Source organism: Agelaius phoeniceus, chromosome 11 (assembly GCF_051311805.1).
Source record: "Agelaius phoeniceus isolate bAgePho1 chromosome 11, bAgePho1.hap1, whole genome shotgun sequence".
Classification (NCBI taxonomy): Eukaryota; Metazoa; Chordata; class Aves; order Passeriformes; family Icteridae; genus Agelaius; species Agelaius phoeniceus.
The window spans coordinates 11,395,530-11,422,190 of NC_135275.1; the positions used below are offsets into that span (position 1 = coordinate 11,395,530).

Sequence of the window (26,661 nt, forward strand, 5' to 3'; positions counted from 1 at the left end):
TCAGCCCATTTGTTTGAGCTGTGGGGTCCCAAAGGGGGAACTCTGATCTGGCACATCACTGAGCCGTGGACAAAGGATAGTTGATATTTGTAAATTGGTGCTGTGATCATTTCAATCTGGAAGGAATAAACATGCAGACAGTCTGGCGGTGACTGGGGGTGAAGGGCATGTGACCTAAGAGGTGGCGTTCCTCTCTGATTTGTGAAACAAAGAACCAGCCTGTGCCTGTGGATGCCAGCAGGATAAATATACTAATTTCACCAGTGGTCCGTGTCAGTGCAGCTGCATGAAAACTGAGCTGTCACTGGAGACAAAACTTTGTCTGTCCTTTGTTGTCATGTTGTGAAAGCTGGGGCAATGAGATGAGGGTGAAGATGAGCAGCCCTGCCTGGGCACCCCTCTGGCTGCAGAGGCAGCTGCAGGCATGAGGGCACTGATTCCTGCACATGCAGAAGGGTAAATGCCCTTGATCACTAATGAATGGGGAGGTAGGAGGAGAAAAAAAGCTATGTTTTCTTGGATCAGCCCCCTGTGGAGGCAAAGAAAAGCCTGCCATAAGTTAATGGGCCACTTTCATAAATGTGGGAGCCTTGTGCACTGCAGAGTGGCTCAGCCTGTCTGAGCTGATGCAGCTGTCAGCCTGTTTGTCTAGAAAATGCTTTTCTGAAAGGTATGATTATTCTAGACTGTTGAGCAAGTTCTTCTGTGTGAGTGCATTTAAACAACACTAGTGGTACATGTGGAAAGATTACAAGGAGAGAGGGGGAAACATTTCTGATAGCCTGGGGAGGGCAGGAGAGGAGGTTGTTCTGCCTGTACAACAAGGACACCTGCAATGTCTTCTGAATTGCTCAGGTCTCTCACCAGCCTGTATGACACATCTGTGCAGGTGTGCTCCTTCTGGGGAGACTGCTCCTTTTGGGGCAGTGAGGATGAGAGCAGTGTGAGGCATGGGGATAGATGCATTCCTGTCTCTGCAAGACCATGCTTAGGTACTCACAAGGCATTCTGGAAGGTTACTTCTTAAAAGCTTGTCTTTGGCCCTGGGAAAGGCATCCTTCCCCAACCACCTTGGGGTGTGCAAATCACCCCAAGGCAGTGCTGAGGTCTGGCTCTGTCCTCATCAGGTGGGGAGGAAATTAGCAGCAGGCTCTGGGGATACCCTTTGTTTGCTTCTGTTATTAGCAAGGAGTGAGGAAATAATGATTTATTAATGCTTCTGTGATTTTCCTGCACCAGGCTATGAAGGAAGAAATTTAGTTTCCTGGCTGATAGTCATGGCTCTAATTGAGCAGTACCATGTTCCTGGCAGAGCAGCTGGCCTGTGGGGTGCTGGTGGTAGCCCTGGCTCTCTGATACAGTGCCCATGGCCAGTATGGCCTGTGATCACCAAGGGTCACTTCTCTGCTGTCACCAGGGTGGTGGAGACAGGCTGTGTATAGAGCCCAACATTTCTCTGCTGCAGTGTTGTTTGATTAAACCAGAAATACCTGACAGAAGGGGTGGCAGCCACTCCTTTCTGGGGTGAAGCACCGGTGGGAATGTGTTATCAATACCTCAGCAAATACTCCTTGATCTTTGTGGTATGTTGGGCAGGAGGCTGATGCCTCCTGGCCACAGCCTGGGCACCATCACTCCCGGCTGACCAAGGAGTGCTCACCCTGTGAGGGCCAGTGCCTTCCACTGCCATCTCTGCCCTGTCCCTGCCACCTTTTCTGCCTTCCCAGGGTGGCTGGCGTGGCTGTGCCTGTGCCTGGCAAGCCAGTAAACTGGTGGAGGACACAGTTAACAGCTTGCGTGCTGCAGTGGTTGCTCAGGGCTCTGCCAACCCCCACCATGCAGCATCAGTAAATCCAGCTGAATTCCTGGGCTTTGCTTGGTAGTCTCCTCTGGCAGCCCTCTGTACAGCAATGCCCTTTTCATGCATTCTCTTGCTTCCATGTGAGCCTTAGCTTATGAACAGGGTTTCATCTGTGTAGCCCAGAGCATAGGATGGGGCAGGACTGCAGCACAGGATTCTGCAGGACTTTGGAGCACCCAGCCCTGCCTGCACTCCAGGGCTCTGCTCTTGCTGCCACTTTGTGGCCTCTCTCCTTTGCAGGCTGCAGAGCCATGCGTGACCAGGGCTGCCTGTGAATGAGTGAGCTGGAGGTACTGCTGAGGACGTGCCTGCCTGTCTCAGCTGCCAGCATCCTCAGGAATGGGTGCTGGATACAGCAGGATTCCCCTGTGCTGCAGAGTGACTGATCTCCCTGGATTGCAGGGGGAGAACAGCGAGGCACTGCCCAGAGTTGCTGTGAGCACGTAATCCCTCGAGTCCTAGGGAGGAGGAGATCATAGGTGAGACCTTGGCAAATCAGACTTTTGCCCTCTTGCAACCTGTGCTCATTTCAGCTGCAATGTGCTTTTTCATCCATCCCCCTTTAAACAAAGCAGTGCCATTTTGGTTAACCCAAGGAGCGTGCAGATTCCTCTGACTCACATGATCTATCCAGGATACTGATACTTACTTTTAAACTTTATGACTACGAAGCAGGGGATCCCTGATGGTCGCTGTCCCGCAAATCCAGAATGTGGGGCAGCCCCTGTGCTGAAAGCCCTGCCATTTCCCCAACATGTACCCTCCCAACTCAGCTGAGCAAGGGAGATGGTTTGTGAGCAGCATCAACAATGTCATAAAGTGCAAGTAGCAAGTTAATGCTGCTTCTTTATTCCAGCCCTTTGACAGGGCCTTGTTAATAGAACGTTGGGAACAGAAACAAAAGGAAAGGGCACAGCAGCTAAAAGCCAGTTGTCACAGCCCTGCTGCATTAGTGTGAAAATGCTGTGTTTTATCAGAAAGGAAGCACCCTCTCCATAATAAATGGCATTGCACAGCAAGGAGCAGCTCCATAGGAGCACCCCTCCTGTGGAGGCAGGCTGAGAGAGTGGTATTGTACAGCTTGGAGAAGGCATTAGGGAAACGTCATTGCCTCCAGTACTTAAAGGGAGCTTATAAAAGATGGACAATGACTTTTTACATTGGCAGGTAGTGCTAAGACAAGGGGGCATGGTTTTAAACTGCAAGAGGCAAGGATTACATTGGATGTTAGGGGGAAATTCCTTAACTGGAGAGTGGTGATGCACTGGAAGAGGTTGCCCAGAGAAACTGTGGATGCCCCATCCCTGGAAGTGTTCAAGGCCAGGTTGGATGGGACCCTGGGCAATCTGGTCTAGTGAGTGACATTCCTACTCAGGGCAGGGGGTTGGAACTAGAATATTTAAAAGATCCCTTCCAACCCAAACCATTCTATGATTCCAGCCCGTGGATGGATTCCTGTGCACTGTGCTGATGTGCCCTGTGGAAGAGGGCAGAGATGCTGAGCTGTTCAGTAGGATTCAGTGCTCTGTACTGCTGTCTTCCCTGGGATGATCAGACTGGGGGGACTCCTGTGGGAGTGCAGGAGGGCAGGTGGGGTGTGCAGAGGGCAGGGGTCTGTGGCACTCAGAGCAATACTGGCATTCCCCTAGAGACTTCTGCAGTGCTCCCCTTTCCCAGAGAGAGCATGCAGCTTGCTGTAATTTTCTCTTATCTTTTCAGAAAATGAGGTGAACTCGCTGAAATAACTCGCCGTTCCTTCCAACCCTCCTTGGAATGTGTTCAAATACACTTTGCTCCATTTCCTTAGTTCTGTGGTTAGAGATGATGAAATGCTCCCTAGGCCATATCCCTAGGCCACATGGGGCTGCTTGGAGGTTTCATCCCAAAGCTGAATTCTGAGTGTTGGTTTTGTTCTTGACCTGATACTTTAACAAATTTGGTTTTATTTTTAAAGTTTTCCCCAGTTGCTTTCTTCCCTGTCTATTTTACTTGGGAAAACAAACCAGCAAAAAAAAAAAAAAAAGACAACCCTCCTAAATTTTTTAAAGCTGAGTATTGCAGAAGAGGTCTCTCATCCACACCTTGCTTTTTTCCCCACAGTCTGTGGTAGCTGTTAATTCACATTTGCTTAAGCAATTAACCAGGATATAAATAATACATAGGATGTTATCAGGAAACTGCATGCCAGTGTTATGGAGGCAGGCACTTTTGGCCCTGGTGGGGAGGGCTTCCCTTCTGTGCTCTGCAGCCCCCTAAGGCCAATTAAGGTGCATCCTTGATGAGAATCCAGCCGCTGCCTGGCTGGATAAATAGTGGCTCTGATGCACAGAGAGGGGGGCGAAAGCAAGTGAAAGAGGGATTTAGTGTTCAAACAGCTGCAGTGAGCATTAGAGTCTGAGCATTCCCCTCCTCCCCTCGTGCACGGCTGAGGCTGGAGCAGTGGGACTGAATGGGTGGTGCTGGCACCAGGGGCAGCTTATGGGAGACCTGTGGGCCAGAGACTCGGTATCGTGTCCTTTGCCATCTGCCTTAGTCCTGTAAAGGTCTTCTCTCCTGTAGGCATATCAACTGTTGGTAAACAAAGCCTTTTGGACTGTCACAAGTGTAGGAACCTGCTTTATCTTCCTGTTCCCCTTCCAGCCTCCTCTGGGAGCCCAGGGAGTGGCGTCTTTGGTGTTTCAAGGCTGCTGTTTATTTTAACTGCAGTAACAAGTGCTAAACCAGCTGGCAGGAGGAATAAATGTTGCTGTGACAGCTTGGGTGGAGATTTAATAAATCCAAGTGCTGAGTGCTGCATTTTGGCCACAATAACCCCCTGCAGTGCTCCAGGCTGGGGATGGTGTGGCTGGACAGTGCCCAGGCAGAAAAGAACCTGGGAGTACTGGTCAACATCTGACTGAGCATGAGCCAGCAGTGTGCCCTGCTGGCCAAGAAGGGCACCCTGGCCTGTGTCAGGAACAGTGTGGCCAGCAGGAACAGGGAGGTCATTCTGCCCTGTACTTGGCACTGGTGAGGCCACACTCTGAGTGCTGTGTCCAGCTCTGGCCCCTCAGTTTGGGAAGGACCTTGAGACACTTGAGTGAGTCCAGAGGAGATAACGAGGCTGGAGAGGGGCTGGGAACACAAACTCTGTGAGCAACCACTGAGGGAGCTGGGGGTGCTCAGCCTGGAGAAAAGGAGACTCAGATGTGACCTTATCACTCCCTACAACTCCCTGAAAGGTGGCTGTAGTCAGGTGGGGGTGGTCTCTTTTTCCAGGCAGCACTGACAGAATGAGAGAACACAGCTTTCTTAAGCTGCACCAAGGGAAATAAAGGCTGGATATTAGGAAAAAGTTTTTTACAGAAAGGGTGGTAAAGTACTGGAATAGTCTGCCCAGGGAGGTGGTGGAGTCACCATCCCTGAATGTGTTTTTTAAAAGGCTGGATGTGGCACTTGGTGCCATGGTTTAGTTGAGGTGTTAGGGCTGGGTTGGACTCTATGATCTTGAATGTCTCTTCCAACCTAGTGATTCAGTGATTTGGAAAAGATGTTTCAAGTTACAAAACAAGAACAAAAACCATCAAGAAAAAAGTGAGCAAAAAAAATCATTCAGAGCAAATGGACTTTGGAGACCACCAGATCTCAGCTGTCACATTCACAGTTATGAATTTGCTCCACAGGAAGGCAGCAAGAGGAGGAATAATTGGACTTGGGATAAACTTGGCTTTGCAGTGGGATCTCAAAACCTCCCTGCAGCAGGCTAAATATTCGAGGCTGCTGCATGATCCTGAAGCTTTGCCTCTGAACTCCCTGTAGGGATCATCGGACTTTGGTGCTTGTAACAGTGACTTTCTTTCCCAAACATAAACTCTGGAAGTTTACTGTACTGTGGTCTCTCCTGCCATAACCTCTGGTGCAAAAGAACCTCAGCTGAAGGGCACAGTAACATGTTGGATGTTGTTTTTCAGGTGCTGGAGCAGGATGTGGTTCTCCAGTCCATTGACCGTGCCATTGAGGCTGTGCACAATGCAGCCATGAAGAATGGGGGGAAATACAACCTGGAGCAGAGAGATGTCCTCCAGTAAGTATGATGGGCACCTGGGAGAGCTGGCTGAGAGATGGAGGGTGGTCACAGTGTCATTCTGTCCATGGGGGATGTTGGATGTTGTTGGTTTGAGCCTCTGTTCCTCAAAGTGCTGCTGCTTCCCAGTGTTTGAGCTGCTGCTGCTTCTCCTGACAACTGTGTCCAGCAAAGGAGAGCTTTGGCCTTGCTCCTCTCTCTCTGTGTATGCCAAGAAGAGGAGATTCTCAGCCACATTGTAGGCTTGGAGGAGAAATCCAAAACCTTTCTGGCTGCATTTTCTCTGCTTTACCAGCCAGGAATTGTAGAGGTTTTTGGCATGTGACACAAGGTCTTTAATACGTTCTCAAATAATTGCTTGTGAGGAGAATTTTTGTTTTCTCTGACACCTCAGACTCTGTGCTGAGGCATGCTGGTTTAATCTCGGTTGAACAGCAATTCTAAAGTGCAGGCAATTTCTGAAGCTTGCAATGCAATATGTGACTCTCCCCCGAGGAAGAGGCATTTTTCTCCAGTGAACTGCTGAATAAATTATGGGCTTTTGCAAAGCCTCTTCCTTCCTCCCCCAGAAGTGCTTCCTTAGTTGTTAATGAAACTGGAGCTGGTGTTCAGAGTAATGTAGCCCATTCTGGTATATATAGCCCAAAAGCAATAAATCATTAAAAAATAATTTCAATGTTGCAGCACGGTCAGTCCCTTGAGCGTTGCCCTTCCCGATGTCATCATTCCGTTTCAGAAAGCTGATCCATCACCGGAAGGAGACTGTGTCCCGTAAGAGCCACTCTCCCACCCCCCAGGGGACAGTGATGACCCAGTCCTCCAGTGACCACCACCTGGATGTGTCCCGGCAGCCCAACGGGGTGTGCAGGACCGGCTACGAGCGGCACCACAGCCTCCCCAACACCGAGTTCGAGGGCGAGGATGAAGGTCTCTACCAGGTAACAGGGGCTGGACACCCGCTGGGTTCCTCCTTTGGTGCTGGGATGTTTCTTGTCCTGCTGAATAAAATGCCTTGGCAGCTGAAGTTGCAAATCAGGTGTTTGTGCTGCTGACCTGGGATTACTGCAGTGTGAAGTGTTGGTGTCTAAGAAATCTGGAACAGTCCCTCTGCCAATTTCAGTTGTCATGCTTTTTGGAATCCTTGAGGGTCCATGGCTTTATGGTAACATGCAAAATCCACTCTGTACTGTGTGACTATTTCCTGGCAACTTTCTAAAAGAGTTGCAGGCTCCCTGGAGAATGCTTTGAAAAGCAGTTTTGACATGAGCAGTAGAGCTCCCTCCAAGCACTCAGCACTGCTTCATTTCCCCCTTGTTATGTCTGCACAAGATCATTGGTCCTTAAGCATTTTATCTGCTGTGGCTGCCTATTTATACTACTCCAAACAAAACAAGGAGCCAAAAAAACCCCAAAGATCCTGCTTTGTCTGAAGGTTGCTTATCATGATGAATTAAAGGCAAATTGCAGGAAATAAGATTTAAAGCAGATCTTTTTTTATCTCAGCGACACGCAGTTCCAAGGTTACAGTGTGGCGTCAGTGAGGCTTCAAAGTGGCAGCCCAGGATGGGACTGTGGCTGTTGGGGATGAATGATGTGCCAGATTTCCCTGTGTAGGTGTAGCTGGATCTTAGGGCTAAAGGCACCAAGCAAGGATGAGCATTTTATTCCTCCTACAGATGAACACATGCACTGTAATTTTTCTTCATCTCTCTGGACTGAGTGTTTGGAGGTATTGTGTTTATAAGGCACTGATCTGCTGTCACCCCTAGCAGATGAGGCTTGTTTTACACTTGAAGAACTGTGAGTTTGGGGAGATGAAAGGTAGCTCTGGGTGAACACAGCAATTCCTACAAACCCCATTTTTCTCCTCAGCATTCATTTCTGTTCTTTGGCAGTCAAGCTAGCTCCATTCTCAAGCCTGTACATTAAGGGCTAAGCAAATGGGGCACCTTACAGCCCATTCTCCATGCTGATTCCCTGTCTTTATCTGGTCTGTGGTTTGGTTGCTTGCCAAAAAGGAGGAAGACGAATTTCCTTGGCTGACAAAGAACTGTTTCTGTCTGGGTGGCACTGAGGATGCAGTTGAAGAGCTTCCAGCTCAGCCCTGTGCTGAAAGGGCTCCTTGAGATTTTAACAGCTCAGTGGATTTCCTGAGTGCTTTGAAAACACAAAGTAGAGGAAGCAGCATTGCTTTCTTCCACTGGTTATGCAGTAGCCTAAGAGGAGACCTACTGAAATCTGAACTTTCTCACTAGCTCCAGAGGAGCAGAGGTCTTGGCATGTGCTTTTCATTGCCTGGGATTTTCAAATGCATTTACTGTTTGCATCTGAAAACCTAAGCAAAATTTGAGATTTCCTCTCAGTGGTTTTGCTCCCAGGACTGAACTGGCTGCAGTAGTTGGTGAGGGCATTTGTGCTTCAGCTCCTCCACAGTCGGCATAAGGTGGGGGGCTGGGGCTGCTGCCATACCAGCTGCCAAGGGTGGAGGTTGGGTTCTTGGAGTATTTTAGTCAGTCTGCTGCATTTGTGCATGCTCAGTGAGTTTGTGATGCTCATCTCCAGAAACCTTTGCTACAGACCAATGTGTCTGTCTTGGCAGAGTTTGCCTGGAGGAGGTGGTGGGTGGGAGATTGTTAATTTGGTTTATTGTTTTATTATTTTGTTTAAAGGGTACTACTATAATAACATTGCTCCCAGGAGTCAGAGTGGTGATGTTCTCTGCCTGCTTGGCTGCAAAGGGAATGAGAGTGTTGTGGTAAAGTCAGCTCTTGTCTTTGAGCAGCACAGGGAGCACAGCCTGCTATCAGTCCTTGAAAAAGAGTAAAGGACAGGCAGCAGATGTGTAAAATCTGTGGATTTGAGGAAGCTCACAGTGCCCTAATAGAGGCCTGGGGAAAGGGAGAGTTTTAACACAAGCACAGTTGCTTCTATTTAAACCTTTGGTAAGGTCCCTCATCTTTTCCCCTCTGGACAGGTGGGATCTGAACTTCAAGGACTCCTCTATGGTCACCTTGTGCATGACAGCTGCACAGAGGAGGGAGGTTTTCCTTTGGGGATTTTGGTGTTTTACATCCTCCCGTTGGCCCCAGGTAGTGGCTAGGATGTGGGGTGGAGGGAGGGGATGGCCATTGGTTACACCCCACAGCTCCTGATCATGTGGCTCAGGCAGGCACAGGGAAATTCCTGTGATGCTTCATGTTCTTCTTGCAGCCACTTGTACTGTGGTGTGTGGCTGTCTAAACTGGCAGGGGCTGAGCTAGCATTGTCTGTACATCTATTAATTTAAGCACCAGCCTGTGATAACTCTTAAATTTGTGTGGTAAATTTGGAAGCCATGGAAATACTCCAGAATGACCCAACCCTTGCTATCTCCAAACAATGTCATGCATCTGTGCTAAGCTCTGAGCCTGCCTGGCTGCTAAATCCCACTGCCCCAGTAATCGTGGCTGTGCCATGCCAAGCAGCTCCAACTCGTGCTGTCAGCTCCAGCACTCTGCAGACAGGGCTCTGCTTTTAGCACAGCTGAGCTTTCTGGATTTGGGGCCAGCCTGCCAACCGTGGCAATGCAGAGACCCCTCCTGATCTGCTTGACCTCTCTCAGCTGTGCAGTCTCTTTTTGGACCAACACAGATAATTTTTGAAGCTGTATGCAAGTATTGGATAGCATTCCACCCAGAGAACAATGTGGGGTGGATTGACAGGAGCCGAGTGTGCAGGCAGGGAGTCTGCAGCAGTGTCCTGTGCTAATTCACTGGCTGAAGGCACTTGTAAAGGGACTTTTTATATGGCATGGTATAAGGCTGGATGTATTTGGTGTTGGGTGGGAAAGGGACTAAGAGATCCTTTTTTAAAAGTCTTTGTGTAAACTGCTGTCTTCACTTGTCTAGTGGAACTAGACACAGGCTGTGAGCACATGGTCAGCTTTTGGCATGGAATTGTGAATATTTGAGGTGGCTTTTGAAGGTGTTCTATTTATAGGAATATCTTTGCTCCCATTTCAGATGAAGTTTTTGCCCTTCCTGGATCTGGGGGTAAAAATACATTTCTCATTCTGTTTCTGCTGAGCTAATGTAAGATAGAGACCCTTCAGGGGCCGTCTCAGATTTTCACTCTGGGGTGGCAGAGTGGCAGAGCTCTGTGCCCTCAGTGGTGTTTATATAGGTCTATGCAGCAATGACAGGGCACAGAAAAACTTCTCTTCTGGGGCTAAACAAACCTGGAAAATTTTCACTTGTGGTGGACTGAATGTCATTGTAGATTCCAAATGGTTGAAAGCCAGGTTACCCATGGCATTCAGGCTATCACCTCTTTTCCCTTCCTGTGCTCCCCTAGGAAGTTTGGCCACAGACAGTGATTGCAATATCTCATAAAAGCAGAGGCACATTTGAGGCAGCAGGCTCTGAATCCCAGCAGTCCTGAGAGGTCCCAAGCAGAGTCTCCTGGCCCTGAGTTGCTGGGCTGGGGGGACTGGTGTAGTGCTGCAATGTGCTCCCACCTAGCTTGGCTGCTCTGTTCAGTGATGCTCTGCTGATTAGAGGTTAACCCTGAGGCTGCACCTCACTGGAGTAACTGTGGGTGAATGTGATATTGGTGATCATGGTATTTAGATCTGACAGGAAAAGATGAGTGTAGGAGTCTGGGTCTGGGGCTTGTACACTGCTGGCTTGGCAATCCTAGAAGAAGAGACTTGCACAAGAAACCCCAGATGTGGAGAGTTAATGCAACTGCCTGGCAAAGCTTTTCCAAGTGTGTCTTGCTATAGGTAGCAGAGTATTACAGAGGGTCAAACCCTATTTTCTCCCTGCATGAGCAGAAATAGCTTTGAAAGCATAGAAAAGGCATTTACATATTTGCAGTCCTTGGCTTTGTCTTTCTGCAAGGGTATTTGTAGCTGATGTAATGGATCTCTCCAGAAGAGTGTGTAAATACACACTCTGTTTGCAGCCTCTGTGGAGCTATTGAGAGTAATGTGGAGACATGTTAAGTGTGTGGGATTGCATTTGGAATAAAGGGGGAGTAAATGCTTGACAGGTCTACACGACATATGTGCCATGTGCTTCTGAACACAGCAATTAAACAAGGGCTGCTTTGCCTGTCACAGGGAGAGGATGAAGTCAGTTTGAGTCCTGCTTTGTTCTTCTGGGAGGCTGCCCGTTAGCATCTGTCCTCCTGAGAAAACTGCCCCAAATGACAAGAGAGATGCAAGGACAAATCTACCCATGCACATGAGAAAGAAGCCTTCATAAAGAGAATATCTTTATTGTCAACCTCCTTTGATTGCTCTGCAATCTCTCCTTACAGATCCCACCACAGGCTCATCGTGCTGCTCCTGTCACCCCCCCACCTCCAGAGAAGCGCAAGAACGCACAGATTGCTGCTCCCATTAAAAGTAAGGACAAGCTGCTCTCCAGGTCTTGGGCATGAAGCAGACACTGGGTGATGTAACAGCCATGAGGCCTGAATGCTTCTGCTTTGTGCTTAGATGAGCATCCTTATGCATTCCTTGAATTCTGATTATGGTTTATATCCTTACAAATATATCTATGAAATGTATACAGCTTGATTCCTATAGGTTTTAATGCTACTGGTCCTGAGCTGGTGACCAGTGCTCCTTCAAGCCTATTCTGATTTGGGAGGGTCTGAGCAGCTTGTAGATGGGTACCAGGTACAGCATCCCCCTGTTCCTTCATTGCCTGTGGCTCTCCAAGGAGCAACTCTCTGCCTGCTCATGTGGCTAGTCTGGCTAGTGCCCTGAGTCAGTGGTTTAAGATCCCTTTTTTCCCACAGACACCATGGCTGTCTCCCAACAAGGCAGAGGGAGCATTCCCTTGCAGTGTGTGATACTTTACCAGGGGAGCTCACTGCTTTTAATGCAGTCTCAACTTCCAATCTGCTGAGAACTTTCTTTGTACAGTGGTTGGATTTCCATTAACTCAGTGTCTGGTACCTGTAAGGAGCAGTAATAATACCATGGACACATCTGCCTATGTGCTGCCCACAGGCAGAGGAGCTGCTAGTGAGAAACACTGGAGGGCAGGACCATGGGGTCAGGGCTGGAGCTTCTCCATCTTCAGCGTGGTTGGGCTGACACAGTAGTGCTTATCCTTCTGACTTGCTGCCAGCTTGCCCAAGTGCTCTGCTGTGCTGTGACAGTGATGCCATTGGTGACACTCAGCCCATTTCAAGCCCACTCGTGTCCCCTTGTGTGGAGCAGGGCAGAGCTATTGACTTGCAGGTAATTGAGACCTGGGACTGGCACCAGCTTCCTTAATGGTGCTTAATGGTATTGAGCCATTTTTCACTGGAGTGGTGGGAATTTGCAAAGGTCAGTTTCCTTCAACTCATTACTTAATGAAGCATAGGGGGAGCTATGAGTCATGATTGATCCTCTGTGAGGAGGAGGAAAAAGGGGGATGCTGAACCTGTGTGGGAGTGAAGGGCCCAGTTTTTCTCCCTAGGTGGTGTGTACTTTGGGAGGAGTGGTGGATGGACTGGTGGAGGGCTCCTAGCACTGATGGAGCACAAAGGGTTGGAGTTGCCTGTGGAAGGGGGCAGCAAAGGCATTTCACATCAGTCCCACTGCTTCTTCCTTTGGGCATGTGTGTGGGTAACTGTCCTCTGTGAGAGCTGAGCTCCTCAGCAGCTCCTTCTGGGGGACAGCTCCTTCTCCCCCAGCACTAACACCAGCTGCTCTTGGGAAGCTCCAGCTAGCCCACTGTTTGTCCAAGTAATTGTTTTCATAGTCAGGGAAGAACTCGGATACATTTCTGCCCTCTAGAAACTAATGGATAAGGTTAACCAAAACTATATATAAGACCAGGTTAAAGGAAAGAAAAATCTTAATATCTCTTTGCTTGTTGTGGATTTTTTCCCTTGGAAGGTGGGACTCCCACTGCTAGAGCTAGTCAAAACTAGAGGTGCGGGTAGAAATGCAGTAGAGTAGATAGTGTGGGGGCTACTGAAATCAGTGGGTGCCAGCAGGGCTGCAGGGCTCATGATCAAATGCTGGGAGAGTGCTGAAAGGGAGGGACTAAAGAGGCTGTCAGTCAAGGGTTTCCTCCACTGTCAGTGCTAAGCGTGAGGTCAGTGCAAGAGGGAGGTGCAGGCTTGTGTGTGAAGCCTTCTGTGTCTTGCAAATCTGAGGCACCATCTTTCAAAAGTGAGGGCTTATGTCCTTAACACAGAGAAAGCCTAACCCAGGGGGAGAAGACTTCTGTCCCTTAGTTCTGTCCATTTCACCCTCCCTCCCCCTGTGTAAAACACTAAGCCCTTTGAAGGGTATTCGTCTCCGCAGAGTAGCTTTCCCCTTTCTAAAGAGGTGATTGTGTGGGTATGCTCCAGAGAGAACTGGTAGAATTTTGCTTTGAGATAAGGGAGGCAGGAAGAGGAGTTAAACTGCTCTGGTCGGATGCACAATGAGCCTTTTAATGGACTGTGCTGTAGCAATTTGGGTTTTTTCTCTTTTCCTTTGATGCTGTTGCTAAGGCATGTTTAATTGTTCCCTTTCAGATGCTGTTGAAATTATTCCTGGGTCAGCTTCTAGTGCCTCCTCTATAAGCACGACATCCCTGGATACCTTGTACACTGCTTCTTCTGTGTCCGAGAGCGCTCTCCCCACAGCCACCTCCAGTCCTGCCAACACCCCACCCCCTGTCCCGAGCCGGAGCGTGCACACCACCATCACCCGCAACCTGGACAGCGGCTCCGTCTCCCATTCCCGTTACGGGACCTCCCCAAAGGATACCAGCAAATCTCCCCAGTCCAAGAGGAATGCCCCAGCTCCGCCAGCCGAAGGGGGGACCCAGAGGTCCCACAATGTGGATGGGGAGAAGACTTCTCAGGTAAAGAAAACTGCCCCGGCCCCCCCTGCAAGCCTGGATGCCTTCAGCAACCTCTGCCTGGAGGATAAGAAGGCAGCTGGGGTGGAGTCGCTGCCAGCAGAAGCCGGTGGCCTGGTGGCCTCCGTGCCCAAGACAATCGGTGCGGAACTGATCGAGCTGGTGCGCAGGAACACCCACCTCAGCTACGAGCTGTCCCGCGTGGCCATCGGCATCGTCATCGGCCACATCCAGACCTCTGTCCCTGCCACCAGCAGCATCATGGAGCAGATCCTCATCTCCGTGGTGGAGAGTAAGGTAATGTGTGTCAGGCTGGAGTGGGGATGCTGCTCACCACCTCTGAGCATCAAGGATAAGGTGTCATGAGCTCAGTGAGCTCCTGATGTTTGGGATGAGAAATGCAGTGAGATCCCAAATGGAAAGGTGCTAGAGGGGGGTAAACATCAAGCCAGGGGAACCAGGGGTTTAAGCCAGGTCCTAGTACTGTTAGCAGAGAAGTGGGAAACAGGTGAGTTTATTCCCCAGGTGAGCTGCAGATGTACAACATAGCCTTGAGTTGGAGCAGTATCTGGAGCTTGTTCTAAATAAGCCTTATGTCACAATAATCCTATCTTTCTCCCTCTGCATCAGTCATTGAAATGGTGAAGTGCACCTGGGCAGCCCTCTGCTTTAGCTGGAGGGATAATAAATTTCAGCTCCCGCTTGCTCAGTGCAGCCCTGAGGGGTGCACATCATACAAACTTCTAAGATTGGAATTCCATTGCTAATAGCAAGATTATAATGAACTGTTTGGAGGCATTTGAATATGGAAGACTAATGACGTTCAGATTTTACATCAAATCATAATCTGGTTGACTGTTTGTACTGAATAGAGGGCCCTATAAGCAATCTTCAAGTCTCTGTGGCCATAACCCAGTGGTTAATTGCTTCCTTCTCCAATAACAATGCCTTGTCAATGTGTGATCTAGATTCAGCAAAAAAATGTAGCTGGTTCAAGCAAATGTTCTGGCTCTGTCTTGCATGGTGAGAAGTTCAGTTTTCTGGTATTTGCACCTTGTCCAAGATTTGAATATTTTTTTTTATCATTCATACCTGTACTCAGGACACAATAAGCTTAATTCCACAGAAGTTATTTAGTGCCAAGTTTCTGCAGAGGGGATTTGAAAGCCTCAATTTCATGGCCATTGCTGCAGACCAGCCTGAAAAGGATGGGAAGAAGGTGATGCTGGCGCAGGGAATAGTATGGATCTTCTGGTAACTGATATGATATCTGTCATCTAGGAGATCTGTGGGATTTTAAAATCACCAATAATATATGGAGACACAGCAGAAGATCCTCTCCCATCTCATAATACCTTGTCATACCTATCTTGAGCAGTACTGCTTTCAGAAGGAGAGCCTGGATGGGTTTGCACAGTGCTCAGGTGTAAATGTTGTGGATGTGGGGTGCATTTTTTCTCAGTGTCCCAGCCAGATGATACAGCTCTGCTGATAGGTGGGGGCCTGGTCCCAGGTGAGGTTGTTCACCTGGTGCAGAAGACTGAACTAGCTCTGACAGCTGGAAGGGTGCTCACGTGTGCTTGTGGGGTGGCTGCACTGCTGCAGCTTCACTAGTGTGGTTTAGTGGTACAAATTATTATTGTTGACTTTGTGTTGTTCGTTATACCAAATCATTCCACAGTCTCAGGGGTTTCTGTGTAGAATTGTTGCTGAGTTGTCAGTTCTAGGTCAAGGAATTTTTTTCTTTAATTTGTAGCTTTTGAAATCCCTCTACTCCCCAATCCATGCAAATACATGGCAACTCCTCTCTTGCATATTTTTCAAGGCTTTTCTTCTACTCCCTAAAACAGGGTGAGATATCAGCTTTGATTTAAAGCTTTGGTCTGCTCATAGTAGATACCATACCTGCTTCAACCTTTTGTATCATGTTCTTTAATTAGCTATATCCTTTCTATTATTTTGCAGTCTTAATTTAAAGTCAGCTCACTGGTTGACTAAATCTGTTCCAGAATCCCTTACCTCTCTTCTATCCCCAGTGCCTTCTGAAGGTTGAATAGTACTTCCATCTTATTTACCTTGCTGCTCCTCCAATGTGGAGTCTGTACAGGCACGTGGTTTTTTTAGAGAATAAAAGATGCTGGGACAGCATCCTGCTGCTGCTTTTTGAGAGGTAATGTGAGACTAAGTTGGGGGAACAGCAGAGACAAGGAGGGTGCTGAGGAGCTCACACCTAAGGAAAGATACTTCAGAGGTACCAAACTATTTGGGATCTGCAGGAGCAATCCTGGCAGGTTGCCTTCCCTGTGTCAGCATCTGGCCTGGCCTTGGAAATGGTCCCTCTTCTTGTCCACGAGCTAGCTCCTGATAAATGTCACAGTGACTGGGTAAGATGCACAAAGGGACTGAAACCTCTTTTCCAAGGCAGCATTGCAGTGACTGTCCAAACTGGAGCTGGCTTTCATGGGAACTCACTGAGGAGCGTGGAGGTCTGCATGTGTTGGGTCCAGTGTTAGCTGTCTGGTTTCTGTGGATAATGTTGTGGGAATGGTTTGCTGCCCAGAGGACAGAGCAATTCCCAGAGCAGTCCCCATGAAGTGTGTTTGAAAACCTGCTGTATGATTTTGGGGCTCATCTGGAGGGAGGGTGTGTGTACCCATGGTACTGGTGATCCACTGCACTTGCTGGTGGGGTATGGGGGGAGGGAGGCAGGGGAAAAGAAGAAATGGCCAGGACAGCAGCTGGGTTTGCATGGCAGATGTGGCCACCTCTGAGCAGTGTGGGTATGATAAAGTTCCCAAAATGGTTTTGGGCTGCTAAGGAAGAATGAAATCCCTGTAGCAGCTTGTTCTGCTGGGCTGGGGGCAGGGAACTATTTGAAGCAGCAAGATAATGTAAAGTGGCATTGTTAGAAATACTGAAACCTCCCTCTGCTTATGGGCTCTCCAGCAGAGTCCTGGAAATGGCCATATGATGATGCTGCATGTTGTAGTAGCTGCCAAGATGTTTAATAAGCAGAGACCTGATTCTGGTGATGGGAGGGCTGAGAATGGTGCTGAAAGTGCACTGAGACAGTGTGAGGTGTAGTTACATGGTCAGATGGAATAGCTTGTTAATGGATTGATCTCATCCAAGTCCATCCAAGCCTGATGCTCGGTGGAGTCATTAAGGGCTGCAGATGAAGGATTGGAGAAAGTAGATTAGTGGTAAGATGCTGAGTAGAGGGATCATTAAAATGAATACTCATTAAAATGGTCGTCCAAAAAGAGTCCCAGCAGTGGATTGAGGTGGGACTGGCCCTGCAGTGCTCCAGTGAGGAGGATGTAAGGCACATAATGGAGAACCCTCTCCCAAGCAGCTGGGACACTTGAGGACAGGCAGGTGACACTGAAATGCTGTAGGTCCTCCTAAGGAGAAGCAGGGGGGTGGCAAGATGAAGCAAGTCTCTTAATGTATTTGCTTCTGATAAATCACCATTCAGAGGGAAATTCTTATGCTTGTACTCAGCTCCTGAAAGCTGTTGTGCTCTCTTATAGCTGGCTATCTGCTATTCTGCTAGACCACCCACAGCTTCCCAAAATTTCAAGTGTGGACAGAGGCTTGTGTTAAACCTGCATGCTTCTTCCTTCATTACCTGCTTGACAGAAATTATATAAGAAGCAGCAACAAGAAAATGTCTTTATTTTATGACTGAAGCATGGACTTGAAGTCCTAAATTAGTTCATATCCCAAAGCAAATGACTAACAAGTCTGTCTCTAATAAAGCAGGCAAGACATTACTGTTAAACATGGAGTGTTTCCCAGAGAGGGCTGGAGGGTGGGGACAGGCAGGAAGGGTGCAGCTCCTGCACTTGGCCATCCATGTGCAGCTGTCACAACTGGCACAAGACATGGACTGTATCTCTGTGCAAAATCCATCTGCTCTGCTCCCAAAGTGAAGTCTGCCTAAAGGCTTGTGCCCCTGCCTGCACAGCCAGCCTGTTGGAAGGACTAAGACTTACCTGAGGTTCCAGGTTCCTGGCTGGTAAATTGTAAAGGCCTTTTCTCACTGAGTGATCATGACTTGTTGCTGTATGTGGAAAGACAGCCTCATCCAAAATATTTTAGGAATTTGGTCTCATTGAGTGGGTTTTCCCTGTTGTTTGAATTTCTCAGTTTGGTTCTCTTCCACCTCACTGATCTCCTGCTGCTTGTTGTCACTGCTGCCAAACCCAAGCTCTTTCACAAATTAGTCCTTACTTCTCTTAATAGTGCCTGGGCACCTCACCTGTGATCAGCTCAGTTCCATGTACTGAACCCCCCGTTCTTGCCTTGCTTTCAGGAAACCAAGTGATTTCATGTGATATACTTAGGTCCTAGAGGCTTATCCCAAATCCCAGAGCACAGCGGCTGTTCAGGTGGGTTAAATGCACCCTCACCACTCCCCTCTTTCTTGAAGGAGAGGAAGAGCAAAGGAAAGGCAACTGAAGAGTGAGACCTTCATGGCAAGGGTTGTGTGTGAGGCAGAAGTGGTGGGAATGCAGTTGACAGCAGTTTGAGAATGGACTGTGTGCAGTAAGGTTTACTGGGTGGCCACACACTTCAGAGCTGTAGTGAACAGTGAAGCTCTGCTGTTCAGAATGAAAACCAAAGCAGCCCATGATGAATTGGTTCCTGTTCTTGCTGCAGAGGATCCAGGCCTAGAGCAGCTGGCATGGAGAGCACCATATAAGAGCCAAGAGCCAAGAATTCAAGGCAGATGTGTCCCTTTCAGGCTGGAGGGATTGGGCAGCAGAGGGAGCAACTTCTGCCTGAAGGCAGTTGTGCAGTGTGGTGGTCTGCTGTCCAGGACATGTCTGTTGCACTGGGGGTGCTCAGCTGCTGCCTGGCAGTGGTCCTGGCCCACACTGGGCTGGTTTGGCTTCTCCCATTCTCAGGGTGATTTCCAGAATCTACAGAGGGTAGAGGCTCCAAAAGTACGAGATCTGAAATAACATGTGTCATAAACTTACTGGTTTTATACTGCCAGCTCTTGACTGAATGAGGTCAGCTGGCAGTTGTGAGACAAGATTGCAGTGAACAGGCACCCAAACAAGAGCCAGCTGTCAGGGCCCCACTAACCAGTGGTTTTGCTGTCGTGCAGAACCTGAGTGCGGGGCTGCCCTCGGGCCAGATCTGCCACGACGAGCAGCGGCTGGAGGTGATCTTTGCAGATCTGGCCAGGCACAAGGATGATGCTCAGCAGCGCAGCTGGGCACTCTACGAGGATGAGAATGTCATCTGCTGCTACCTGGAGGAGCTGCTTCGCATCCTGGTGAGTAAATTCCTCTCTTTACAGGCAGACCAGAGCAGACAGTGCTGGTGAAGCTCCTTTTTTTTTTACCTCCTTCACCCCTGTGTTGCCACTGGATCTGCTGTTTTGGGGGCACAGGTTTCTTGTGCATCCTTTAGTGTCAGTAAGCCCTACCCTTCCCTGTGGGCTCTGCAGTGCTCTTGAGCTGCCTTTACCGTCCATTCCACCTTACAGAGCTGTTCTGAAAAGCATTACTGAGCTGTTCATGGTACTTTTGGTACTTACCTATCACAAGAGGATATAAACCCTCACCTCCAAAAAATCCAACCTGCCACAGAAAACTTGGAAGTCTCTGGTGAGGGTTGTTGCACTCCTAAGCCCATTTAAAACATCTTCCACTTAAGATATGCTCCATTGCTGGGAGGTACCTGTGGGGTTAAGCTCATTAAATGCAAAGAACATTCTTTGGTTGCCTTGAAAGTGAGTTTTAAAGCTGTTTTTGTGAGAAAGTATAACTCATCTCACACATCTCTGCATACAGGAGAGGAACATGCCCATGCTGAGCAGCAGTGGGATTACTGTCCCAGCACTCTCACTAGTATGTACAAGGCCATCTGTGTCCAGGGATGATTTGGGAACTGCCCTCAGTGCAGTGGCATGGTCTCTGTTAGGGGTACTGGTGGGGTTTGCTCTGGCACTATTTTATAGTCCTCTCCAGTTCTGGAGAAAACAGGTACATTTTCTGTAATAAATGCCAGGGTCTTTGTCACTCTGCATACAGCCTGTGCTGCCTTGCTGTGGGCCTGCAGGGCAAGGCTGAGTGGGATTTTGTGCAACCATTTCCTCCTAACTTGGGGATGGGAGAAGGTGTACTTCTCAGGATGGGAGCAGGGCAGGAGCTGCCCTGTGTAACTGTGGGGTGCTCTCAATCAGGTGCTGTTTGGGTTGTGTTTTAGATATTTTCAGCCCAAGGCATGTTCTATGGCAGAAGCATTTCTCAAGAATGCACTTTGATGGTAAAGAGTGATGGTTCTTGACCTGTTTCTGTGCTCTGCCTTCAGTTTCTTTGTGAGATTTTGGGGCTACTGAGATCTGATAGCAGTGGACTCCCTCGAGGCCCTGCACAGGCACCTTCTGCTTTGATGTGTCACTGGGTTACCTGTCAATTCCTTCTTCCAGACAGATGCAGACCCAGAAGTTTGCAAGAAAATGTGCAAGAAGAATGAGTTTGAATCTGTCCTATCCCTTGTGGCATATTATCAGATGGTAAGGTGGCAAAATGCACCAAATGTCTTTTTAAGATTTCCTTGAAGATGCACAAGAGCAGGGTTGGTACAATGAATGTATATAAGATGTTTCCCTTGGATAGGGCAGTTCTGTGGTCTCACTGAAACTGCAGCATATCCCTTTGAGTGCTGGCTAATTTCAATGCTGTGCATGAAAGCTGTGTGAAAGAGCTGAGGATGCTGGACACTTTGAAGCAGTAGATAGCACTTGGCAGGGGTAAAGCTTGCTGCTTTTACTGGCCCATTGAGGGACAGCATTGCCATCGCTGCTGTCTAGAGGAAAGAATTCAGAGGATGCCTTGGGAGATCTGACAGGCTGTGATTGCTCTGCTTTTAATTGATGCAGTCCTGTGCATTGGTAAATAACTTTGATTCGGAAAGTAGGTAATGAGTAGAAACCTTTGGAGTGAGGAAGGAAATCAGTTTAGAGGAAGAAATGGAAGTTTTGCCTTAAACACCTATGCTGTGTTGCTTTGCCCCCCTCCTTCCTGGAGTGTTCTGTTTTAGGACTCCCCATCTTGTCCCTACGTCCCCAGCTACAGCACATCAAGTCTTGTGGCATTTTGCTTTCATCTAGCACTTGTGTGTCTGAACCCAGATCTCAGCACTGGGGGGCTGTAGCATAGCTGAGAGCAGGAAGGCAGGCTGGGCAGTCGGAGCCTGCTGACTTTCACTGCCTGCTCTTCTCTGTCCACAATTCCAAGGAAGCCTGACCAGGTAAGGAGCAGTTGGGTGTCCTGTCCTGGCTGCTGTCATGCCCAGTGCCAGGGCTTGGCTCTCTTGTGTTCTCTGAACCCTGGAGTTGTTGGCTGAGGGTGGAGTATGCAGGTTACCTCAGCTTTAGAGCTCCTGCATGGGAGGAGCAGGCTGAGCATCATCTTTGCTGGAATCCTTGCATGTCCCAAACCTTTCTGAAGAAAGCTTGCAAATGTTACCTTGTCATGAAACCTTAAGGTTTTGTGAACACTGCTCTCATTAGCATGCTCAGAGAATCCTGGCTACCCAGCACATTGAGTCTCTTTGCTGGGGACAGGTATGGGTTGCTGGTGTGTTACCAGATTTAGTGGATGATGTGGGACATCTCAGATCTGAGCTCTGGCTGCCACGTGCCCTCTGACCACGTGTGCCAACAACCTGTAGCCAGCCCAATTGTGAACATTATTGCAAAGTGATTCCTGTACTGTTGCTAAAAGCTTTTAGAGCTTCTGGGTTCATGTCACCCTGGGGAGGTCTGTGGCTTCCCAACAAAAGGAGCTTCTAGAAGCTGTGTCTCTGCCTCAGAGTGAGCCCTCCTGTAGGACATGGTTTGATGTAACCAATTGGTTTTGCAGGAACACAGGGTGCCCCTGCGCCTGCTGCTGCTGAAGTGCTTTGGAGCCATGTGTAACCTGGATGCTGCTGTGATCTCAACGCTGGTGAATTCTGTGCTGCCCATGGAGCTGGCCCGGGACATGCAGACCCACACACAGGGTGAGCCAGAGCTGCTGTTCCCACAGCCCTGGGATGTGTGCTCCCATCACATGATTTGCAGCAGCAGCATGGACCCCCATTGCTTGGCTGCTCCACATGCCTGGGGGGAATGGTGTCTGGTTCTAAAGTTATTCATGTTATTACCTCTGTAACTGGGAATGCACAGGAAGGGATGTTTCAGTCCAATGGTGCCAGGCCCTCCAGCTCTTGAACATGCCATTAATGATCTGTGTCACTTCTTGTAGATGTTTTAAAACACTGTTTGGAGTTGTTCCAGTTTTGTTTCATAATGCTGACAAGAGACACTTGCAGATCTCGAGGAAGATCTCTGCATTTTCTTCAAGAGTTTGTTTTGAGTGTTCTATACCCAATTTTTGTGATGTTTCATTGTGGTGAGTGAGATGTGTGCTGGTTAAAGCAAAGGGCCTTCTCTCCACCACTGTGCCTAGAGAGATGGCAGTGCTGTTGTTAGCATTGCAGTCCTGGTCCTTGTGGGATAGTGCCATGGCCCACATTTTCCCAGCTCTTTGCTTTCCATACTCTCAGGCTTTGCCCTCATGTTTCTTCTATTTCATCTTCCTCAATTTGTTAGGATGAACTGTCCCTGCTACTAACAGAAATGTACTTCGTGCCCTCAGAGCTCCTGCTTAGCCCAGTGTCCTTTATTTCCAGGCATCCAGAAGGACATGCTGGCAAAAAGCCTAAAAGTAAGGTGAACGTGTAGTAATACTCCTCAGAGCTTCCAGCTCCCCACACATGCCTGATCTTGGACAGTCACAGCTTTGCTCCCCATTTTGAAGCCAACCTGTAGGCTACCAGTACTGGCAGTGGCATATTCCTCTTAAAAGGACATGAAAATCCATTGTCTTATGCTAATTGTGACTCACAATTAGAGTAGCTGTTGAGTGACCACGTGGATCAAATTAGAAGAGCCTGGTGTTTGCAGCCCTGCTGCCCTGATTGCAGTCTGTTAGTTTGTTGTGGCTGTCATGGAGCTGTGGAGGGGTATAATTTGGTGATGAGGCTGTGTAGGGCTTGACAGGTCTGCAGAGAACAGGGGCTGGCCCATCCATTTTATGTGAGCTGAGTAAATGTCCTGGATGACCACTGTGAACGTGCATAATAGACATTCCTGTCCCAGCATCCCACCTCAGATGAGTCCCTGCCAACCTGACTCTGCAGGGCAGCATTAACAGGGCTCATCTCATGTCTGCCCGTGGAAGGGGCTATGGGAGATGAAAATCAATCCTGTTGCAGAAGGCTTTGCACTTGTCTCTGCCTAGATGCTTTGAAGTGCAGGCATTTCAGAGGTGAGGAGGGTGGCATTTCAGGGCAGGGGGAAGGGCTGGTGCTGTGGGACTGCAAGTACTACTCCTGTGCTGGCTGTGCTTCTTCTTTTGTTACTGCTGCTTATAAATTCTGTGCTGAGAACTTACACACTCTTGGTGTTTAATCTGGTTATGCCTGAGAAGCATCTTCTCCAGGCTGAGGTTTTACTGCCCAAGAAGCAAATGCTGCTTAGTTATGGGACTCTGACTGTGCTCCTGCAGCAGCATTTCTCCTGATTTTGTGCTGTCATTTATTGTGCCTCCATCATTCATTCACAAAGACTGTCTCCAAGTGAGCACCCTGTGCACCTTCCCAAACAGGGTTCTGTCTCCTGCCCTGTTCCTGAGCTGTCTTTGTGCAGGCAGAGTGGGCTGGTCACCCTTCTTACTCCTTGCTGGTTGCAGTGATGCTGTGTTTTGCCTGGGGCTGTGTCATCCCAGACAGCACAGCTGATTCAGCCTCTTGGTGGGTGTGGAGCTTTGAGCTCTGACCTGTGTGACTTCTGCACACCTCTGCTGATCTCCAGGTAGGCTGGAGCAGGCCTGTCTCTCAGCAAGTCCTAGTTCTGCTTTGGGGTCCTAAAAGTAGGGCATTGGAAGTGGGTGAGAGGTGGCTCTACTGTGTCCTCTGGGCTGCCAGTCTGCAGCATTTCCCTTTCCCTAGCATCATCTCAAGGTGAGGATTTTTTCCCTCCTTGCTGTAAGGTGGTCCAGTTGAAGGATGAAAAGGTGCTCCTCCTTTGCTGACAGACCACTGTGTGGATACAGGAGCCTCACAAATCAGTGTCCTCACCCTGTGCTGCTTTCCTTGTGCTCAGCTTTATGGTAGGCACTTGTGCAATGGCATCTGTGCATCATCCAATCCTCTCAGCCTTCACAGTGGGGCTGCAGGGGGGTAACCATCCTTGGCCAAAATGTGTCTGTCCTTCAGAGGTGTTTCAGGGCATTAGTAGTTCCCTCCTGCCATGCTGGTGCTTTACTGCTTCATGTGCTGCCAGCAAATGGCAAGCTTGTGTGAAAACATGACCTTGAATCCTAGAATGACTTGAGCTCATTTTGGTACTTAAAACTGGGGACTAGCAGCTGATCCGTGACATGCTGTGGAATAGCTAATCCCTCCTGTGGGTGACTGCAACCAGGGCAGTCAGTGCCAACACTACACAGCTGGGGAGCTGGAACTGGCTGCAGCAGCTCTGTGGGATCCCTCCTGGCTTGTTATTGAAGAGCAGCTGGGGCAGAAGCTCTGTCTGTGCATGCTGGGTGCCTTTGGTGAGAAGGGCTTTACCCTGGGACTGATGCAGGCATGTTGGCTGCTGGCCAGTTCTTCTGTAGATGCTTGGGTCTTATTGCTTCTGGACAGCTCCTTCCCTCTGCTGCAGCTGGCCTGCACATCTGTCCATGTTAGAACACCTTATAATAAGCCACAGCAAGACAGAATTGGCCAGAACAATTCCAAAGAAAACAGACAGGGATAATCCAGCCTACAATCATGACTTTCTCCCTTGTTGCAGCACAGTTTACATGCAAGCCAGCTGTCAGGCTCTTCTCCCCTCAGTCATAGACAATTGTGTCTGCTTCCAGTGCCCACATTTCACACTGCTGTGTTTAGAAGGTGGAAGCAAGGTTTTCGAAGGCCTCTGAGAAATGCTTTTACATTATACATGATTGCAGTTTCTCACCACTATCTCAGTTTTGAGCAATGCAGGCTGGTAAGCAAACAGCTGTATCTCTCCCACCTGTCATGGCTGCTTCAGTGATGCTTTTCAGTCTGTTGTCAGCAGTCCCTCTGCTTCAGGAGAGCTGCATTGATACTGCCTAATTTCTGACAGCCATTGGTGCTGCTCTGTAAGGTAAAAACCAAAAGCTGTGTTTTGACTGACAATTACTCTGTTCTTCAGCATGGTGAGTCTGGGAGTCTTGTCCTGATGCAGATGGGATGCTCCCTAAAACTTGTAGAGCCTATGCAGTGTGAGTGTCCTGGGTTCATCTGGATTTGCCCCAAGTTCAGGTTTCTGGCTGGTTTCAGCATTCCTTGATTTGTCATCTTTAGGGAAATAGAACAAAATTTGCCTGCTGGTCCTGTAGACTACTGTCAGCCAAGATGAATGGACATCAGTTCATGGCAGATGGACCAAGGAGGTACAGAACTAGACTCTTCCATCTCTAGTCTGTTCCTCCATATTTGCTACTGCCATGTTTATCACTAGCTTCTGGCTCTGTTTTATTTCATTGCTGCTGATGTAATGAGGGAAAATGTTTTGTTGACAAAAGAAAGCCTTTCTAGGAACATGAAAACAGCAGCTCCCTGTTTCTACTACTGCAGTGTCCTTCCTCTGAGACCCAGCTCCTGTAGCCATGGAGGGAAGAATGAAGAAATCATGTGGTGAACAGTTTGTCAGATCCCTTTTCTGCTACAGTCTGCTTTGGCATTACTGTCACCTTATAGCTGAGAACTTCTTATATAAGAAGTATGAATTATATTGAAGTCATTAAATATCTTCCCTCTCTGTTTACAGAGAGTAAACAGCAGTTTTCAGCCTTCTTTTTCTGCCACATGGTCTACAAACTCTTAATCTTGTTCATACTGTAGTATCTGCTTAAGCTGCAAATGATCTATTTTTACTCCAATTACTTGGTGATGGAAAACTGAGGCATCGTGTGGAACTGTGACAGTGTGAGTGTGCTTTGAGTGGAGAGGCTTTGCTGACAGAGCTGCCTTTCCAGGGGGCATGGGGCTGGAATGACTCCATAGCATTTTCCCCCATGCTGACAGTAAACCTGAGAGCTGCCAAGTGTTGCAAGTCCTTTGGCCAAGTGCAGGAGTAAGTGGTGACATTTAAGGCATCAGCCTGTGCAGTCAAAGCCAAACTGCAGGGTGCAGAGGCTTAGAGATGATGGCTTTGTGCATGGAGAAGTGAAATATCTTAAAGGGTTTGGAGGGGGCACTGGAACTGGTGTGTATTGTGCAGGGCAGCAGTATGGCCAGGAAAAGCATCATAGATTGAAGAGGCCTTTTTCTCCTCTGATGAAAAGTAGCTTTGGTCAGTTTTTCATAATTACACCTTCAGTTTCCTTGCGCCCCGGGGCTCTTTCTGGCAGATGTAGCTGAACTTTATTTAGCCAGTGCATGTGGTAACCTAAGTAATACTCATTTTCCTATTGCCTTCAGACTTGCTGAACTGGACAGAGGCCACATTTGATGAGCCATTAATTAAAATTCAGGAAAGACACTGGCAGGGGTTCTTTGGAGCATTCACATATAGCTGCTGCCAGCAAAAATTGTGTTGGACGAGCAGGCTGTGGGATGTATCAGTGCTGGGGCTGTGTGGCCTGGGAGGTGGGCAGATGCACAGCCTGAGCAGTGATCTGCTCTCCCCAGAGACCTCTCATACCTTCAGGCAGAGCTGAGGTAGCAAAAGTAGAGCAGTGCAGAGATGGTAACAAGCAGCATGTCTGTCTGGGGGTGGTGTTGGTTGGAACAGGCAGTATTTTGGGCTGGCCAGATGGATGCTTTTTCTGGGTTCAATAATTACGTAACTATGGGAT

General features: G+C 48.6%; 1 protein-coding gene across 1 annotated transcript in view; it reads left to right on the plus strand.

Moving 5' to 3' along the window:
• The window catches only part of NCKIPSD (NCK interacting protein with SH3 domain), a 50,039-nt gene that overhangs the window by 15,865 nt on the left and 7,513 nt on the right, over nt 1–26,661 (plus strand). The window contains exons 2-8 of the mRNA XM_054639961.2: nt 5,812–5,924; nt 6,661–6,862; nt 11,226–11,313; nt 13,434–14,059; nt 18,882–19,052; nt 20,211–20,297; nt 21,649–21,787. Of these exons, the coding sequence (XP_054495936.2) occupies nt 5,812–5,924; nt 6,661–6,862; nt 11,226–11,313; nt 13,434–14,059; nt 18,882–19,052; nt 20,211–20,297; nt 21,649–21,787 (1,426 nt within the window). The remainder of the gene's footprint in view (nt 1–5,811; nt 5,925–6,660; nt 6,863–11,225; nt 11,314–13,433; nt 14,060–18,881; nt 19,053–20,210; nt 20,298–21,648; nt 21,788–26,661) is intronic.